Source organism: Carettochelys insculpta, chromosome 1 (genome assembly GCF_033958435.1).
Source record: "Carettochelys insculpta isolate YL-2023 chromosome 1, ASM3395843v1, whole genome shotgun sequence".
Classification (NCBI taxonomy): Eukaryota; Metazoa; Chordata; order Testudines; family Carettochelyidae; genus Carettochelys; species Carettochelys insculpta.
The window spans coordinates 377,085,772-377,104,399 of record NC_134137.1 but is presented as its reverse complement, the minus strand read 5'-3'; the positions used below and the strand labels follow the sequence as shown (position 1 = coordinate 377,104,399).

General features: G+C 46.9%; 2 protein-coding genes across 4 annotated transcripts in view; one reads left to right on the top strand and one right to left on the bottom strand.

Moving 5' to 3' along the window:
- Nucleotides 1-12,797, top strand: part of COPG2 (COPI coat complex subunit gamma 2) — a 34,961-nt gene extending 22,164 nt beyond the window's left edge. For both annotated transcript variants that reach the window (XM_074976020.1, XM_074976028.1), the window contains 10 exons: nt 812-887; nt 1,210-1,313; nt 3,139-3,264; nt 4,180-4,242; nt 4,690-4,829; nt 5,169-5,340; nt 8,636-8,733; nt 10,442-10,580; nt 10,975-11,073; nt 12,294-12,797. In XM_074976020.1, coding sequence (XP_074832121.1) covers nt 812-887; nt 1,210-1,313; nt 3,139-3,264; nt 4,180-4,242; nt 4,690-4,829; nt 5,169-5,340; nt 8,636-8,733; nt 10,442-10,580; nt 10,975-11,073; nt 12,294-12,424 — 1,148 coding nt within the window. In that variant the 3' untranslated portion in view covers nt 12,425-12,797. The remainder of the gene's footprint in view (nt 1-811; nt 888-1,209; nt 1,314-3,138; nt 3,265-4,179; nt 4,243-4,689; nt 4,830-5,168; nt 5,341-8,635; nt 8,734-10,441; nt 10,581-10,974; nt 11,074-12,293) is intronic.
- Nucleotides 12,683-18,628, bottom strand: part of MEST (mesoderm specific transcript) — a 42,152-nt gene continuing 36,206 nt past the window's right edge. For both annotated transcript variants that reach the window (XM_074976046.1, XM_074976036.1), the window contains 3 exons: nt 16,053-16,129; nt 14,445-14,508; nt 12,683-13,353 (listed from right to left, as the gene is read on the bottom strand). In XM_074976046.1, coding sequence (XP_074832147.1) covers nt 13,236-13,353; nt 14,445-14,508; nt 16,053-16,129 — 259 coding nt within the window. In that variant the 3' untranslated portion in view covers nt 12,683-13,235. The remainder of the gene's footprint in view (nt 13,354-14,444; nt 14,509-16,052; nt 16,130-18,628) is intronic.

The following is an 18,628-nucleotide window of genomic DNA, read 5'->3' as shown; positions in this document are numbered from 1 at the left end:
CCTTCTTCCACCAGGTGCAGCCAGCGCAGTTAACTGGCCCAGATAGCCCCCATCAGGCCTTGTGTGGGATGAACACCTGTTACAGAAACTTCAACATAGTAGGCACAGAGCCGATGGAAAGGATCTTCAAAAGTGAAATTTAATAAAGGGCTGCGTTTTCCCCTTTGTGTACGTAAAGGTCCCACACAGCCAGCACTGAAGTAAGACTAAGCTGGGGACTTGAGGTACATTAGCTTGGACTGGTGGCATTAGGGGCTAGGTATTGGGATACAGAACCTTTCATCTGCAAGTTCATTGGTTCCAATCTGGTGGCCCAGGTCAGTAGTGAGGAAAGTCAAGGCCATCCATGGCCAATGAGTTCATTTAGTGTCCTGTCTACTGGGCGTGTGTGTGTGTTTGCACCTGTGACAGCAAGTGCCAGAACGGCCAAGGCCTGGATTGCACCATGGAGGCTATGCTACCCTCTCTGCTAGATAATTCACCCGGAACTGGTATGAGGCAAAGTGCTGATCCTGAGGAGGATTGAATTGCTCCTGCCCACCCTGTTATCCTTCTGTTACTGCGGGCCAGGCCCCAGAAGTGTTGGCCAGGTGCCTTTTTAGTAGTAAGGGAGCATCCCTTAAATAGAATTAGGAGGAAGCTTCTCCATTTGTGTGAAGGTCAACAATGGGTGAGGCACAGATTTGAAGAGAAACCTCCCTGATCAGGACAGTCGCACACCTGCTTGTTGTAAAATCCTCTGTGCGTGGTTTGGAAGAGACGCCTGACTGCAGATCGAACACCTTTCCCGCCCCTTTGCTTCCTCTTCCAGCTGCGGTGAGCGCATTAGCGAAGTTTGGGGCCCAGAACGAGAGCCTTCTTCCAAGCGTCCTGGTGCTTTTGCAGAGGTGAGCAGAGTAAAGGCCGCGGTGCGTGCTTTGTTCTTGTAATGCTTTAAACAGCATTGAGCCATGTCAGTGCTGAAATGGGAGCGAACCAGTGTGCTCAACAATTGCTTCCTGGGGCATGAGAGGATAAACATTTGTAAGTCACCCCTAGGTGTGCTGTCCCCATTGAATCTTCTAAGGACGAGTTCAACACCCTGGCTTTTTATGAAGGACCCACAAAGCATTTAAATAACTCCAGAGGTCATGAGCTGCTCTGAGAATGGGCCACAAAAGCTGCAGCGTTTGGAGCCAGTGTTCCCTAAGCTCTCCTTTCCCCTAACAGGTGTATGATGGACAGCGACGACGAAGTTCGTGACAGAGCAACATTCTACCTAAACGTGCTGCAGCAGAGACAGATCACCCTGAACGCTGCCTATATCTTTAATGGTCAGTAACAGATGTGAACTCAGCACTGATCCTCCTGGGAAACTGCACTTTGCTCGTTGTATGTTGCATCATCTTCTGGATTGAGTCTGTTACAAGCAGCAGTAATTTCCAAGTAACAAAACAACATACTATAGCAGAATTACCTAACCAATCGTAACCCACCACCTTGACTGATTTACACCTAGCAAAATCAGTTATGCAGCAGATGAAAGCAATTACAAACCAGTGATCCTACAGAAAACAATAGAAAAGTGAAGACAATCCTCATAGAATGGGGATTCCACAACCTCGGCTATTCATAAGTCATTGCTTGCCAGATGAAAAGCTGTTAACTAAGTTTTCTTTACCCGTCTTGAGATGTTTCTTTATCTGGTAACAGTGGGTCACATTAGGATGTGGTCGTCTTATGTAACCTTGATAACTTTAATAGTAACAGAGAGGGAGCCATGCTAGTTTTTATACTATCAAAACAAAAAAGCAGTCAAGTAGCACTTGAAAGACTAACAAAATAATTTTAGGCGAGCTTTTGTGGGACAGACCCACTTCTTCAGACCATAGCCAGACCAGAACAGACTCAGTTGATATGGCTATGGTCTGAAGAAGTGGGTCTGTCCCATGAAAGCTTGCCTAAGAAATTATTTTGTTAGTCTTTCAAGTGCTACTTGACTGCTTTTTTGTCTTGATAGCTTTAGGTTGGGATGTTTGGAATGGACAGCGCTAAATGCTGTCTGACATGAACATGGCTGAATTAACTATTTGAATATCTCTGTCATTTATAGTTGGGGGCGAGTATGTCCTACTGGTTAGAGCACAGGCTGTGGTAGTCAGGACTCTCCTGAGTTCTGTTTCCAGCACTGTTATGCTCTTTGACTCTGTACATGGCTTAGCTCCCCGTCTTGCTGTAAGGTGGAACTGTGATCTTGGTGCAGCCACTGGGGGTTGCTTGTGGAATGCTGTGGGGTCCCTGGATGAAATGTTACATGTGCAGGGGGTTTATTATTAGGACACTGACCACGTCTACGCTATGCCAAAACTTCGAAATGGCCATGCAAATGGCCATTTCAAAGTTCACTAATGAAGTGCTGAAATACATATTCAGTGCCTCATTAGAATGCTGGCGACCACGGCAGTTTGAAATTGTCCCGGCTCGCTGCTGCGCAGCTCGTCCAGACGGGGCTCTATTTCAGCGCTTTACTAGTAAACTTCGAAATGGCCATTTGCATGGCCATTTTGAGGTTTTGGCATAGTGTAGACGTAGCCACTGTGTATTTGCAGACCTGTTGCCTCTCCTAGGAGAATGTATTTGTGCTGCACATCAACACTTTCAATCTCAGGTGCCCTCTGTGTGCCAGTTTTCTGTCACTCCTTTGTTCAGAGCAGCCTTGTGGAGCTTTATGTTTTGCCATCTTCTCTTAAACTAAACCTGGACTGTGTTTGTGCCAGACTGTTCCATGCAGTCAGCTTACTGACACACAGCATCAGAAAGGATGGAGAGGCACTTCAAGCCCTTTCCAAAGCTTTTCCTTGTGAGGCTTCAGAAGAGAAGTAATTGGGACACAGGCCTGACTATCAAACTCTGAGACTGTTCGGCAGCTTTCAGTGAAGCGGGCAGCCTTAAATCCTACCACTGTAGCGAGCACTGTGTTATGCTTTCTCCCCAGACCTTGTACAGCTTCTAATGTGAAGCAACAAGAAGTCCTGTGGCACCTTATAGACTAACAGATATTTTGGAGCATAAGCTTTCGTGGGCAAAGACCCACTTTGTCAGATGCATGAAGCAGATGTGAAGCAGACACCCTTTGTATTAATCACCTGTATTTTGCAGGGTTGACAGTCTCCGTTCCTGGGATGGAGAAGGCGTTGCATCAGTACACGCTGGAGCCTTCGGAGAAGCCTTTTGACATGAAGACAGTTCCATTAGCTACTGCACCCATCTTTGAACCAAAAGCAGGTAATATTCTGGCTTCCTTTCTCTAGCACCTACTAGGGAAAGGGCTGGCTTTGTAGGCCACGCATCAGGGTTATGAGCTCAGTATTTAGACTTTCTGAAGCTGCATCCTCTAATCATAGCAGGGTCAGCACAGCCATTGCCCTTTAGAGAGACAGATACATTTAATACAACATAGCAACTGGTGTTGTGGTCTGATGAGGTGCTGTTTGCCTCTGCTTGACATAGGGCAGCGCAGGACATTTTCCATAAGTGGCTTGCCCCTGTGTCTTTGGCTTTCCTCTTCTAGTGCAGAGTTTTCTACTGCCTTCTACCCTGGAGGTCCTGGCGCTTCAGAGCTGCCATGTGTGTAATTTGTGAGCCAGCTTTTGGACCTTTTTGAGGACTGGAGGAGTGATATAAATAAAAAAAATTAGACCTCATTTTTACCAGTTCTCAGTTTCATGCTTAATGCACTTCTGATCTCCTGGTCTCTTAGAAATGACACTGACATCCTTCTCTTGAGCCATCCCTTAGATCTCGCAGGCTGGGGGAAATTTAATGATTTAGTGTCAGATTAAATACATGGTCTCTTTACAATAAACTGTAAAGTGGTGCTTTATGAGAAGTGGTAGGGTGTCTTGTGAAATACTGTGTTTATGCAACAGAGCTCAGCTGCTGTATTGTGCATAACAGCTGGGTTAGTTCTGGATTCAAAATCAGACTTGCATTCCTAGCGTGCTCGGTGAAGGCAAGTGTTTGATTCCTGACTGAAGGTGTGGCTCTGTTACTGTGATTCATTAATCTCTCTTCCCTTGGGAGGAGAAGAGGTGAGGGTTTGATCAGTGTGTGCAAAAAACGGGCAGTTATAGGGGATGACTGTATGGGGTCCGAAATGACACTCAGAACCACACAGAATCTTTGCCTCTTTTCTTACAGAAATAGCATTAGTTGCCAGCAAACCTGAGAAAGTTGCTCCGTCCCGCCATGACATATTCCAAGGTATGGGAAGAGGGGACCAGTCCGGTTCCCAACTGTGTGTTGGGGGGCGGGGGGATGCTGGTGCGCAGAGGAACATCCCAGGGAACAGCTGGGCCCAGGCCAGCCCTCATAATGGGCATGTGGGGGAGCACCCCTTCAGCACTGCTCCATCTCTAAGTCATTGCTATCTGGCCCTTGCGCCCAGCCCTTGGACCTCTGCCTCTGGCTACGGCTCTGTTTCTAGCCCCCAGCTTGGCTGTGATGCCTTTCCCAGCCTGGGCGGTGTGGGCACATTCCGTCGGTGGTTGTGGGGGGGTCGAGCGAGGAAGTTTGGCGCCAGCGCTCTAGTGCGTGAAGACCAGTGGAAGGAGGTGTGGCTCTGCCTGGTGTTTCCCCACTGGTAGGGAAGGTGGTGGGTCTCAAACCCACCCCCAAAAGGCATCTAACACCGCGTCTGTTTCTGTGCAGAACAACTGGCTGCCATTCCCGAGTTTAAGAGCTTGGGTCCCTTATTCAAATCATCTGAGCCTGTGCAGCTTACGGAGGCAGAAACCGAATACTTCGTTTGCTGTACTAAGCATGTGTTCACTAACCACATGGTTTTCCAGGTAAGGGAAGTGCTGGAATCCCAACGGGACCCAGGTGCATTGGTGTTTAGGGTGTGCTGGAGACAAACATCATGTCCGAGCGTGAGCCATAGTTGCGAACAAGTCGAGCGTGTGTGACATCAGGAGACCTCCAGTCTTCTACTTCTGGGTAGTGAAGAGAAGGAGGCCGGGGGAGGGGGTATGAGTAAATCTGTAGTGTTCCCGCTACCAAGGAGATCGCAGAGAGCATGGCTGGTAAGGATGTAGGATGTTCTCCATGTTTAGGGCGATACAGTGGCTGAATTCAGAAAATTTCCTAGATATTTCAAGTCTCCTTTTTTTTATGCTTCACTCTTGCAGTTTGACTGCACTAACACCCTGAACGACCAGTTATTAGAGAGGGTCACGGTGCAGATGGAACCGTCGGATGCTTACGATGTGATTCGCTGTATTCCAGCTGCCAGCCTTCCTTACAACCAGCCGGGCATATGTTACACTCTCGTCCGACTCCCCCAGGAGGATCCCACTGCAGGTACCCCATGGAAGGATAGTGTTTTGCCCATGTAGGTCACTTGAATGAATTCTCAAAGACGACTGGCATGATGCTTAGGGTTTGCATTTAGTGCATTAATTTTCAAGTGACTTTCCATTAGTGTTGGTGTAGGACCTACAGTTAGTCAAAATAAGGTCTACACTTCAGAATACATACAACTACATGGAGCGATTGAAAGGAAAATATGTTAAAGGAGGTGGAGCAAATCAGTTAATAACAAGGGGAAAGTGAGTTTTTTTTCTTGTTGTCTTGAGGCTATCAAAGCAGCCAGGTGGGCACAGCCTGAAACACAGGAGCAAAATCAGTCTAAATTTGCCCCTTTCTAATTTGAGTGGCTAGTGAGGGCTCAGGCCCTGGGGAGTGATGGGAACAGGAATTGTGGATAGGTATTTCTTTGATACAGCTTGGTTTATTTACAACAAATGTACAAAGCTTGGTGTCTCTGAGTGCAGAAGGAATCAAAAGGAAGAAACTGTTTCTTTTGTTAGCAGCACCAAGAATGTTTTTTGGCTTGTCCACATCCCCCTAACCCAAAACCCTCTCTGCACGTTTTTTCTGGGGTTGGATGCTGTGCTTTCAGATGCTTCTTCCATCTGCTTTTTCCCTCTGTCTTTACTCTCTCTGGTCTCTGTTCTGCCTTCCTTCTCACATACCTAGTGTAAACAACTCATCAAAAGCTCTCTGTCCACTCCATCCAAACACCTGAGTAAGCTGACGTCCCCCCTGCCCTTAGGTGCAGGACTTCTGATTAAACATAACTGTCAGGATGAGTTATTCCGGGTATGTGGACACCCATTCTCAAAGAAGTTTGTGATCAATGCAGTTACCTATATGTCTCAGCATAACAGACCCAGCATCTATCTTAGCTCTGTCCATTGTCCCCTTGGTGCCCAAAATGGCAACAATGCCTTCCACGACCCATTGCAAACAAAAACTTCAACAAATGATACATGATTAGTTATCTACACCTGGGCAGCGTCTTTCTAGCAAGCTGGTTTTCACATCATCAGCCTTATTTCCACCCAGCCCCCCATGGGATCATGGAATTAGAGGATACGAGAACTGGAAGGGACCATGAGAGCTCTTCAAGTCCAGTCCCCTGCACTCACACAGCAGAACCAAGCAGTAGCTAGACATTTTACTGTCTGCTGGGCTCTTACCACTGTCAGGGAGCAAGGGAGTAGGCCCTTTTTTGAGCTAGCCCCTCTGGAACGTTGTTTCTATGTGATTTACTGGCATTTGTATTCAAATGGGTGAATTCAACTCTGGAACTTTTCCAGCTTCAACTTTCACAGGGGAGGTAGCCAAGGGGTCTCCAAGCTCTAATCAGCAGCAGTGTCCGTGTCCAATATGAGGAGGATAAGCCAAGACAGGTGCAGACATAATACTGATGACTGACATGGTTTCTCTTTTTCTTTCTTTTCACTCTTCTGTTTGCCATAAACGTTCTGGAAACAAACGGCTCACTTCTCGTTTCAGACCCACAGGCACTTCAGCGGTGAAGATGCCCCAAAACCCGGGGTCTCAAAGCAGGTTTTAATGACCCTCTATCATTCCTTTGCAGGAAAGTTACCACAGAATGCAGCTCTTTCTGCCCCCAGCAGCAGAACAATTCATTCTCTGCAAACCAGTTGCCTGAAGACCATTGGTCTCCTCTGGGCCGTATTTGTATTTTTCATAGGCTGAATTGGTAGGATGCCTTCTTGGCACTGATTACCTAGGTATTAGCCAGAAGGAAATGCAAGCCAGTTATTAGCTTGTGCACTGGTTCAGCCACTCACGTCTCATTTGAATTCCAGTGGTCCAGGCTTCAGACCCAATTTTCAGATAGTGACTGGGACAAGGGCTCCTGTCTCCATTTAAGATGAATGAGCTGGTTCAGTTTCAGATCCCCTATTCGGTAGGCTTTTTACTGTGCTACCTGTGTTAGTTTTTTTTCTATGCACACTATGGTTCCTTTTATGTACTCAATAAGCTAAACGTTGTTGTTGTTGTTGTTGAACTGCCCAGATCTAAATGGAGACGGGATGGGGTGACTTTTGTACCTCCAACAAGCTTTGCCCCTTCAGCCTGGTGTGATCCCCTTTTCCTGACCTGGGAGAGAGAGAGACCCTAGACACAGAGAGGAAGCCGTGCTAGTCTAGTATCAAAACAAAAAGCAGTCAAGTAGCACTTTAACGACTAGCAAAATAATTTATTAGGTGATGAGCTTTCGTGGGACAGACCTACTTATTCAGACCATAGCCATACCAGAACAGACTCAATAAATAAATATTGAGTCTGTTCTGGTCTGGCTATGGTCTGAAGAAGTGGGTCTGTCCCATGAAAGCTCATCACCTAATAAATTATTTTGCTAGTCGTTAAAGTGCTCCTTGACTGCTTTTTGTTTTGATACCCTAGACACGTGTGACATTCTGTCTTGGCCTGCCTTAAATTTGTAACAGTCATCTTTTTGTGTGGCCCATGACACCAGCATGTAACTGAACAGTTTTCTTTAATTGTTGCATTATGGACAATTTCCCTTGTTCTACTAATAGAATTCAGCTTTGTGTTTGCTCAATCAGGCAATGAATCGGATTAGAATAGCCTCTGTCATTAGCTGTATTAAGCATAGAGTCAAACTGACCTAGCTCATAATGCTAATTCAAAGAAAGAAATTGGCTGGCAACCTGGGCTGCTCAGTCGCTTGAAGTGAGAGAGACTGAGAAGTTTTTTCTGGTGCACGTCTGTCTCACGCACTGGGTTAAAAGCACAGACATATGGTATTGAGCATTTTTTTCCAGGGTAGAGGCAGCAGTTTTTTGCTTTTTTCCTATTAGAAGTCCCATTGGGTTTGAGGTGAGTTTAACCTGGTTAAATGTGTTTTTGGGTTGGACTTTTTGTGCTTGTCAGTGGGAATTTTTAGAATCGGGCTGGACCACTGAAGTGGAATTGAGGATTGTAGAGTGTCATCTGGCAAAAGAACATTGCAGCAATTGCACTAGTTTCTGATGGCTAGGAACTCCTATCGGATCTGACTGCAAAGTCTTAAAGGACATTGGAGGGTCCTGGGGTGCTGTTTAATTTCTGCACAGTCCCTGTCTGGGAACCTGCTCTCGCTCTAAATTTAGTGTAATATTCCCCAATAAATTTTGTAAATTGGGGCGTTAATTCCCAGGCTGCTTCTGTACCTTGGGGAGGAGATCGGTCTTGTGATACAGGGTAAAGAGAGGGTTTCAGCCCTCAGTTTAGACAAAAGAAACTGCACACTTCTGATTCTCTCCCTTTTTCCCAGTCGCCTGCACTTTCAGCTGCACAATGAAATTCACAGTCCGAGACTGCAACCCAAACACAGGGGCACCAGAAGATGATGGCTATGATGATGAATATGTGGTAAGTTGTCTTGGTTGACACAACTGAAGTGTAAGTGTCTTCCTGTCCCTGTGGGACGCTGAGGGCTCTGCCCTTGTTTCCTTTTCTGTCTTTGCTGCTCCCCACTCCTTTCTGCAATACCTACTTCTGGATCGCCCATCCTAAAACTGTCCCGGCTGGTCACCCTTTGCCTTAATAAGATCTCTCCTAAAACCTCACTTCTCCCAAGTCTTTTTATGCACGCTTATTCGTGTGACCCTTTCCAACCCTCCTTTTTTGCCTGAAAGTGGCAGAGAGCTCTTGTGTCATGTCTGCAGTCTAGATTAGCAGCTCCCTGCAGCATGACTCTCTGTACAGCAAGATGGACGTGTTGGCATATAATTACTCCTCCAGTTTTGTGGGGGTTGAATTCTTCTCTTGAGCTCTTGGCTTCTTGCAGAGTCACTTCCTCTAGTTCAACATTTCCCAAAGTGTGGTCCACGGCCCAGTCCTGGTCCTTGGGTGAAAAAAATACCGGTCCTTAGAAAATACAGGTTGGGCTGGGTGGGGGAAGGGTTGAACTGGAGTGTGCAGGGAGAGTGAGCTGGGGGGAGTTGGGGCATTGGGGCTGGAGGGGAGCCCCTCTCCTGTGCCTGGAGCCCCTCTCTGTGGGAGGTGAGCTGGGGTAACGGGGGCAGAGGAGTTGGGGGCGTTGAGCTGGCAGGGTGTTTAGCTGCACTGATCTGGGAAGGGAGTTTTAGCTCGTCTGACTGCCTGCAGTGGTAGGCAGCCAGGCAAGCTAAAAGCCTTCCCCCTACCTTCCCAGAGTGGTGCTAGCCACTGCTCTGGGAAGGCAGGGGGGAAGGGGCTCTTAGCCTGCCTGCCTGCAGCTGCGGGAAGCTAGGCAAACTGAGCGCCCAACAGCTTCATACTGTGTGAAACTCGCGTTTATGTGAGCTTTGCACAATGTTAAGCCATGTAAAACGAAGGTTTACTGTATACAAATTATTGCTATGCACTATTATTGTTGTGAATAAATAATAAACAGTGAACAATCATTCATTTTTCAACTTTTTTTTTATGTACGATTATATTTTTGGGCTGCGAAAAGGAGTACTGAAAAAAACAGGTCCCAACTGTATAAAGTTTGGGAAATCCTAGGTGTATAATAGGGTCTAGAATTTAACCTAATTGCGAGTATGCTTCGTGGGCAGCTCATCAGCTAGCGAACTCAGGTACCTAACATTTGTTTAAAAGTCTTAACCCTTTCTAATAAATCCCACAGGCATTACTTAGCTTCTACTTTCCAGGGCCTCTCTCCTATGTTAACTTGCAGCTGTCCTCTGAACCGAGTCTAGTGCCCTGGGGCAGGGCCAGTAGTAACTAATCCTGTACTGTTGTCTTCTTTCCCCGCTAAGTGCACGCGTCAAGCTGGAGGTGACTTCTGCAACTGTGGTAAATGTATCTGCGTTAGCCCTAGTCAAACGAGTGACAAAAATAGCATGGCTGTAGCGAGGGGAACAGCAGGATGGGCCAGCCACACTGAGTACGGTCTTACCTGAAATCCTAGAGACATATGCAGGCAGCTACTCTGCCCTGCCGTAGAGGCAGCACTGCTATTTTTAGTGCACTAACTGAATCTGAGCCAGCATACATCTGTCTGAGCTGAAAATTACCCCTCCGGTTCAAAGGGAAGATATTTTTATGTGAGATTGCGTGCACCCTAAATTCTCCCTTGTTTGTCTGCCAGCTGGAAGATCTGGAGGTAACAGTGTCAGATCATATTCAGAAGGTCCTAAAGCCCAACTTCGCAGCTGCCTGGGAAGAAGTGGGAGATGACTTTGAGAAAGAAGAAACCTTTGCTCTCAGTTCAATTAAAACACTCGATGGTGAGAGGATCCCTTTTCCCTAATTGTTTGGTAATCCACGTGGGACTTCCCGAGGCAGGGACAGTGTATGGTGTTCGGGAAAGATTTTTTTTAAGCTAGTTCAGAAAGATCCTTCTACAGCCTGGTAAATTTGAGTGCCCCTAGAGTGGCAGCTGCATGGCTGAGTGCTGCATGAAGGGTTTGGAAACCTCCCACTTGAAAAGTAGAGACTTGAGGGAAAGTTAGGGGCAGAGGTAATGAAAGACTGGCAAGTCCCTGAGGCTTCGTACCCCTGGTAATAGGCGAGATTGCTCAGAACATCTTCCCTAACTGTGACTTAGTTTCACAGGAAACTTATCACAGTGTAAACAGACTATATGACCATAACCTCTCATCTTTAAATCTCAAAATGCAGAAGCTGTTGGTAACATCATCAAGTTCCTGGGCATGCAGCCATGTGAAAGGTCCGATAAAGTACCAGAGAACAAGAATTCCCACACGCTGTGTCTAGCTGGTAAGTGTAGTTTGTTTTCCATATAAACTTACTACACTGCTAGTGTTACCGTAAGCTGTGTGCTTGGGTCACTGTTCATCTGGTTCAGAGAGTACCTACAGCTGTTCTCAGCCAACAGCATGTGTTTTGACTGGTGGTAAACATCTGCTCCTGCCTCAGTGCACACAATTTATTCCATCCATGGATGTTAAAAATAGAGGGAGCACTGTGCACTTTCCCGGCTCTCTGAAATTACAGGAGTCAACAGATCTCTCTCCAGATTGGAGGAAGTGGGTCTGCCCCATGAAAGCTCATCACCTACTACACTGTTTTGTTAGTCTTTAAAGTGCTACGTGACTGCTGGTTTGTTTTGGTAGGATACAGACTAACACAGCTACCTGTCACCATTTTCACCTACTGAGAGAACAGACAACAGAGCTTTGTACATGTTGCCTTTATGTGTTGCAGCTCCAACTTCCCATGTTTTCTTTCCCTGCTGCTTTTTCTCAGCAAGAAGAGTTCTGAGCCCCTTTGTGTAAGGCCCAACCTGCAGCCAAGATGTTTAGACTAAGCTCCCTGCCCCTCTCCAGAGCAGGCCAGAACCCGCCCAGAGCACTTCCGAGTTTCCTAGTGCACTGACACTTGGTGAACACACTCCTTGTTCCTTACATGTTTTGGGAGTCCTGGAGGAAAGACTCTAGAAAATATTTCTACTCATTTTATTATTCTATTAATGGTAAAACACACAATTCTATTGAAAGTAGTGGCAGATGCATATGTGGTCCTGCGGGCTCAGATTCCCTGCTCCATGCTCAGAATTCCCAATGAGCCCACAGGGATAGTTTGGAACACAATTCACAGTTCTGTGTGGGGAAACCTAACCCTTAAACTGGCTAATTCCCAAGCACTGTCTTAATGTTGCCAAGAGCACAGTGTTAAAAGGAAAGACTTGGGTGAATCCTGAGAGGTTCTTAGGTGCTAGGTCTGTGTTTAATCTACCCTCTTGCAATGTAAGACTGTATCTGACATTAGCAGTTTCTAAGGATGGCATCTGTCTGAATCCTTACTTAGCCAGAAGCATTTGCTCCATTGTGTAGGTGGCCACAGCTTTAACTAATTCTTGAATAATCCAGATCAACTGTACAGCTGTCAAGTTCACAAGTTGGGCTTGGTGTCAGGGAAGTAACTACTGGAGCGACTTCACTGTTAATCTACTCTGCCAAATCCTGCTTTGTCCCCAGGTGTGTACAGAGGTGGCTATGACGTGCTGGTGAGATCCAGGCTGGCCTTAGGAGATGGCGTGACCATGCAGGTGACTGTCAGGAGCAAGGATGAAACACCTGTTGATGTCATCTTGGCTTCTGTAGGCTAAGTCGTGCTATTTTTGGTACCTCCCAGTTGGGAATTTCACCTCAAGGATCTTAAACAGCCTGTGTGTGTTGACCTTCTGCATGGAGTTCTTATTCATCATTTTGTATGATATTGCAGTAATGGCAGCTCTGGCTGGTCTCTAACATACACTTAATGCTGGGTTTCACCTGCTCCCCTAGTCACCTGTTACATAGTCCTCTGACCAACTGCATCGGTGGACTTTCCAAGACTTGCTCGGGGATAAAAACAAACTGGAAGCTGATTTGTCAGTTTTTTATTAACAGAAAATAAACATTGATCATTCCAGTTTCAAGTTGTGAAATTTTAGTTCAATTGTTAATAAAATAGAGTCTTTAAAAGTTTTGCCTTAGCAACAGCTAGTGTAGTGTTGATCATTTGGGAGAATACTCTGCCAGCTGGGATGACAACTGAAATCTCTGTTCCTTACAACACAAGAAGCCTGCAGTGAAAAGACATTTCCTCTTGAAGGGAGGCTAGGAATGAGAGAAAAGGTCACTTGCAAAAAGCAGGGACTCAGTCCACCTCCCAATGCTCTCTTTAGCGGCACTGCCCTCCTTCATATGACCACACTTTTCCTTACTAGTGGGTCCTGTATATGTCATGCCTCCCTCCTGAGCTAATCATTCCCAGTGTTCAGGGGGATCAGTTCCTTACCCAGATGCTGCCATCTAACATACCCAGACAGTATGATAAGAGTCAGGTCAGGAAATAAAAGCATCCTTCCCTGAAAACTTGGTTCTTATGTGAAAACCAAAGAGCCAGAACCCAACAGGGGAAGACCAGGTAGCTGCTCAGAAGGAGTTGATGAAATTCAAGTATGCATTCAGGAAGCCCATAGGATCTTCAAGCTGTGGATAGTGGCTAATGTGGTCATCCAAAACAGACACCGTAGACATGGGAAGCACTTTCCTGTTGAACAAATACAACAGCTGATAACTCATGTGCTCAAGAGAGGAGGGGACCAAATGATAATCAGACTAGGCTGCTTTGAGAGGTGGAGTGGTCCCTACAAGGCCTCCTGTGATTGTGTGTGGCTATTTTAATACCCATTTAGTTGTTGCCATGTAGTTTGCGTGCTTTCTAGTCTGTGCCAGGCACTGTGCCTACCTGAATCAAAATTCTACACTGTTTGGGACATTTAACAAAGAATCAAGAAACTTATAAAAATCCTAACTTGAAACAAATACAAGCTGACACAGTTCTTCAGCTCTGGGAAACTAACCACCTATTTATCCTTCTGGGTGTCTGTGCACAGGGCCGAGCTGCAGAGCAGCAATGGCAACCCCAGCCTGTGGCATGGATGGGGCTAGGCAGCAGGGCAGGTGAGAGCGAGCAGCACTGGCCTGCGCAGCACAGCTCCGGCCTCTGCCTGGTGAGACAGGGGGGCCCAAGACTGTGCCACACCAGGCAGGCCCAGTGGTTTTTAGCGCACAGCTGGGCTGCATGTAGCCCCCCACGTTGAGAACTACTCAAACGGAGCATGGTTTGATGATACCTTTTAAAGGTTTAGTGTCACAATGTCCCAACTAAAGCTTCCGCGGCCAGAAAACAAGCCCAGGAAGAGAGCTGCTGCTTCAATTTAGAGCAAAGGTCTCAGCCTGTAAGGCATATTTTACATGATCATTACCAGGGAGGTCTGAAACAATGTTAGCCCTTAGATCATTTACAAATGTAAGAGCCTGCTCAGACCATAGTTTACCCCAAACTTATTCCTTAATTCCATGCCCAGCTGGAACTCGTCTCCCCTTGAGAGATTCCTCCAAATTAAATTCCCATTCAGCAGGGGGAGATTTCCGGTTATCCCATTAGGTACTGAAACACTCAATAGTTTAATGACTTCAAGATCTCGGTCCATTTGAAAATGACAGCACTATACAATTAGTTCATATTCCAAGCTCTAGTCATTAACTGAGCAGTGTTCTGAGAAGTGCAGCAGCTCCCACTGGTGTCAATAAAGCACTCACTGCATCAAGTCCTTAAAATGTGGCAATGAAACTTACCTGTAGAGCTGAAGAAACTCAGGATGTGGATTCACAGGATCCAAAGGCCCATAGATTAGGTGCACTGGAACAGGAAGAACACAAATACCTTTACCCGCCTCTCTTCTCAAAGCCAGCAGCCGCTGGAGAGGTAAGAACCTTTTGTCTGGGAAATACATTCTCACAAGGGCACAGACTAGCTCTAAAGACTTAAGGCACGGTTGAGCAACCCTGAACAGTGTGTGGGCCAGATGAGTGGCCCTCCTTCAATGGGCCGTAGCAGCCTGGGGCCCATTAAAGCTCCACCTTGGCCCCACAGGTCCTTCAGCTGCCCCTTCCCCACCCCCCCGGTGCACCAGAGTGCCACACTTCTCTGCCGTTCCCCCTCCTGCCCTGTACTTTTGGAGCATGCAAAACCTCTGTTTCATACCCTATCTCTGCACCTCTCCCTCCCTCCCAGAGCTGGAACACCGCAAACAGCTGATATGCAGCATTCCAGCTCTGGCCGGGAGGGGGACGTGGGGACAGAGCGCTAATTAGGGAATTTATGACTGGTAGGGAGGGGAGAGGTGTAGAAGTCTGGAGCTCTGGTCCTCCAGAGCAGGAGGGTGGCCACCAGGAGGTCCACAAGCCACAAATACCTTTACCCAAGCACACCCGTGAAGACAAGGAGACCCTCACACACTTAGAGGAATATCAGGCCCCCTACATGCTCACTCAGATAGTAAACACTCCCTACCAATTTAATTAAAGCACTACAACCTCCTTAGTTTGGCTGCAGTTACTGGTATAAAGGTGCCTTCTTGAGCACATGCTCATTTGTGTACAATCAGATTAAACAAATGACCTGTGTTAGTCACAGGATGTCCTAGAGGTCAGGTCATAGGAGCTTTTCCCTAGAGCGTCTGATCAGTCCATTAAAATGAACAGTCAGAAGATGGTTCTTGATTTTCAAGGCAGGTTCCTTTGAAATGAACATCCCCACCCCAAACACCTTTCCCCGTGGGCCTGAAGTCTCCCCCACATTTGATGGGCTGCCTAAGCTTTTCTGGGCAAACCTGAAACCCCTAGGAGATTTGAGATCTGCTATAGGCTCCCAGGTGCCTCAAAGGAATTAGCTTACCCAAGAATTACACTGGTTACAATGCTGGTGCTGGCTTCCCAATGCCTGCAGGTCGTGGTCAAGCTCCTTATCCTCATATTCCAGGCTCTGTTTCTCAGTCCCCTCCCTGAACCACTGCCAGCCTTTGTTTCTTCTTCCACACTACCAACCCTCCCCAAACCACACCCAGGGCTCGTTCAAATCCCATCCAAGAACTCACTTCTGCCCTGGCATCTACCGCTAGCCGTAAAACAGCAAGCAAGGCTGATACCCCAACAACTCAACCTTCATTGCCAACAGGAGCCCTTGGATCCCTGCCCCTGCATTTGGCAGCTTCAAGAAGGATGTATAGGGGAAAATATTCCAGCTCTAAGGGACAGTCCTGCAAGGGGACAGACAGACAGTGTCACGTGGTACTAATCTGGCTGGTCCCAATGTGACCGAGGAGAGGCTGTGCTTGGAGACTTTGATGCTGGTCTAGGAAATGACCAAAAATATTAACTCAAAGGAACCTATTTCCTACTTACATGGAACAGAGGTGGATGTCAGAGCCCCAACCCAACGGTCTCTGTGCTTCTTTCTTTGATTTATGTACTGTAAAACACTAATGAACAAGTGACTCATTAGAGAGGTAACAGGGCTCAATCAAAGTGAGATTGGAATCCTGGACTTGCAGAATAGAACAAACCAGCAGTTACACAGCACTGCAAAGACTAACAAAAATAATGCATTAGGTGGTGAAATTTCATGGGACAGACCCACTTCTTCAGATCAAAGAAGTGGGTCTGTCCCATGAAAGCTCGTCACCTAATGCGTTATTTTGTTAGACTTTAAAGTGCTACGTGACTGCTGGTTTGTTTTGTTAGAATACAGACTAACACAGCTACCTCGCTGTTTCTTGCAGAATAGGTTTAACAAGATGAGCAATACAAAATCATATTATCCAGCAGCAGTTAAGTCAGACTGCAATCTGTCAGTGACCTGGCCAGGCTGCTTAAAACAGAACAGCTGAGCAGGCATCTCCTTGTGAATCTGTAGCACTGGTGACAGCTGATGGATGCAGAGGCCTGGAGATGGAAATCTGTCCCCAGAACAGGTACAAGCTTCCCCCATGCTGCTCAAATCATGCCTCAGCCCCACCATGGAGAAACCAGCTCTAAAGGGGAGATGAGACTTCTGTCTCCAGGGCCACAAGGGTGTTGGTCTCTCTGCTGACACTGCCATCAGAGATGACACGTGATATGCTGTGGACATATGTCCAATAGGACTAGACTGAGACCAAAGCTGCACTACACTGAATTCTGCTGAGCCACATCAAGCATTAGCTCCCCAGGCCAGGAAGAGTCCCCTGTATTGTCTGCCTGCAGGGATGTGCCATAATGAGGATGGTGCTTTTCATTTCCAGCTAAGGACCATGAAGCTCTTTACAAGCAGCCACACACTCCCATGTAAAGTACGCATTTGCTCCCACATTTCACACTGAACTCCATCCTATCGAAGTCAGTAGGGGCTGGGGCACAGGTGCTCAGCAATCTCTGAACCATCAGGTCATAGTGGTTCACTCAAGGTGACAAAATTGCTCTTTGGCAGAGCTTGGGGTGTCCTCACACCAGCTCTTTGTTTGAGCCATAAGAGTGCCCTTCTTCCCACTAAGGCAGTCCCGGAGAGTACTTTTACTGAGCCCTTCAAAAGGAGCCCAACAATTTGCTAGAAAAAGTAAAACCTACCAAACAGGCTGCACAGTCTCCCACTGTACAAACTGCTGCTTTGTCACAGCGTCTATGTTGTATCATGTGCCTCCCTTGCTGGAGGACAGAAGACTCGGACTAACGTGCTAACCATGGCACAGCTGGATTGCCTTCAGGGAACAATACCCTCACTGTACTAGGTCACCCTAACTAATTAGGGCTCCCAAGGCCCAGTGGGTTAGCGCACAGTACCTGTAGCGCACTACTGCAAATAGACATGCTGAGGTTATGAGTTCAAGTCTCATATGGAGCCCTGCTTTCTAGGGTACTGGTAAAATCTGCATCATGGGAGACATTAAAGAACAGGTTGGAAAAATATCCAATAGGGATGATCTAGATGATGCTTCATCCTGCCCTGAGGGACTGGACTTAATGACCACTTGAGGTCCCTTCCAGTTCTTGTGTTCTGTGGTTCTAACTACCCCGACAAAAGTCCAACACCTTTGGTGGAGGTGGAGTTAGGATGTAAGCACAGTTGCACGCTTCCATCAGCAGAAGCAAGGCTGTAGCGCGTACACTGGCATGATTAGGTGGACATAAGTTTCTTCACATTGACCTAACTGTGATGTAGACCAGGCCTGAGTCACAGGACGGGATCTTGGGCCTCAGTTAACACTATCAGTAAACATGGCTACAGATGGCAGCCTACCTTGCTGAACTGCTTCAGCTCTACAGAAGTGCAAACCCGCTTATAAATCTACAATACAACTCTTGTATCTGCACATTCGGCATGATAACCATGATGAAGCGCACACTCCCTCCTAACCAACACCCAGGCTGAAGGCAGAGCGCAGTAACTGCTCACAGCTGCTGGTTACCACTAGACTGCTGTAAAATCTAACCTGCTCTACTGCAGCCACCAATGCAAAATTAGAAATCCAGTATCTGAAAGGGGAGATCTCAAGGACTTTCTTGTACTGTCTGAATGGAGGAAACTGAGTCGCAGGCAGATCTGAGAACTACCGTCTTCATGTTACAGGCAGTACACCGGGCTCTGTGTTGCCTCTTCACCTAGGAAGGAAGTGCTTTCAGTTTACTACAGAAAAGGAGACAGCAGTAAGGCCCCTTCCCAGGGAGAGGGCGTATGAGAGGAGAAATACAAGTCACAGTATTTGGCTCTCTCCCTCTCAACTGTTGCAACTTTAACTCCAAACACTTCTATGTTTCCCCTTTGCTCAGTGACAGCCAGCAATGCAGAGCGGCGACTCCGCAAGGGCTGCAATGCTGTTTTCTGAGGGCGATGACATTTCCTTATAGGAACTAAGGCTTGCACTAAAAAAACAAAAAACACACAAGGTTCCCAGTTGCTCTGGTTGCAGAGATTCATCCAAGCATGGATGTCCCCATTATACTTA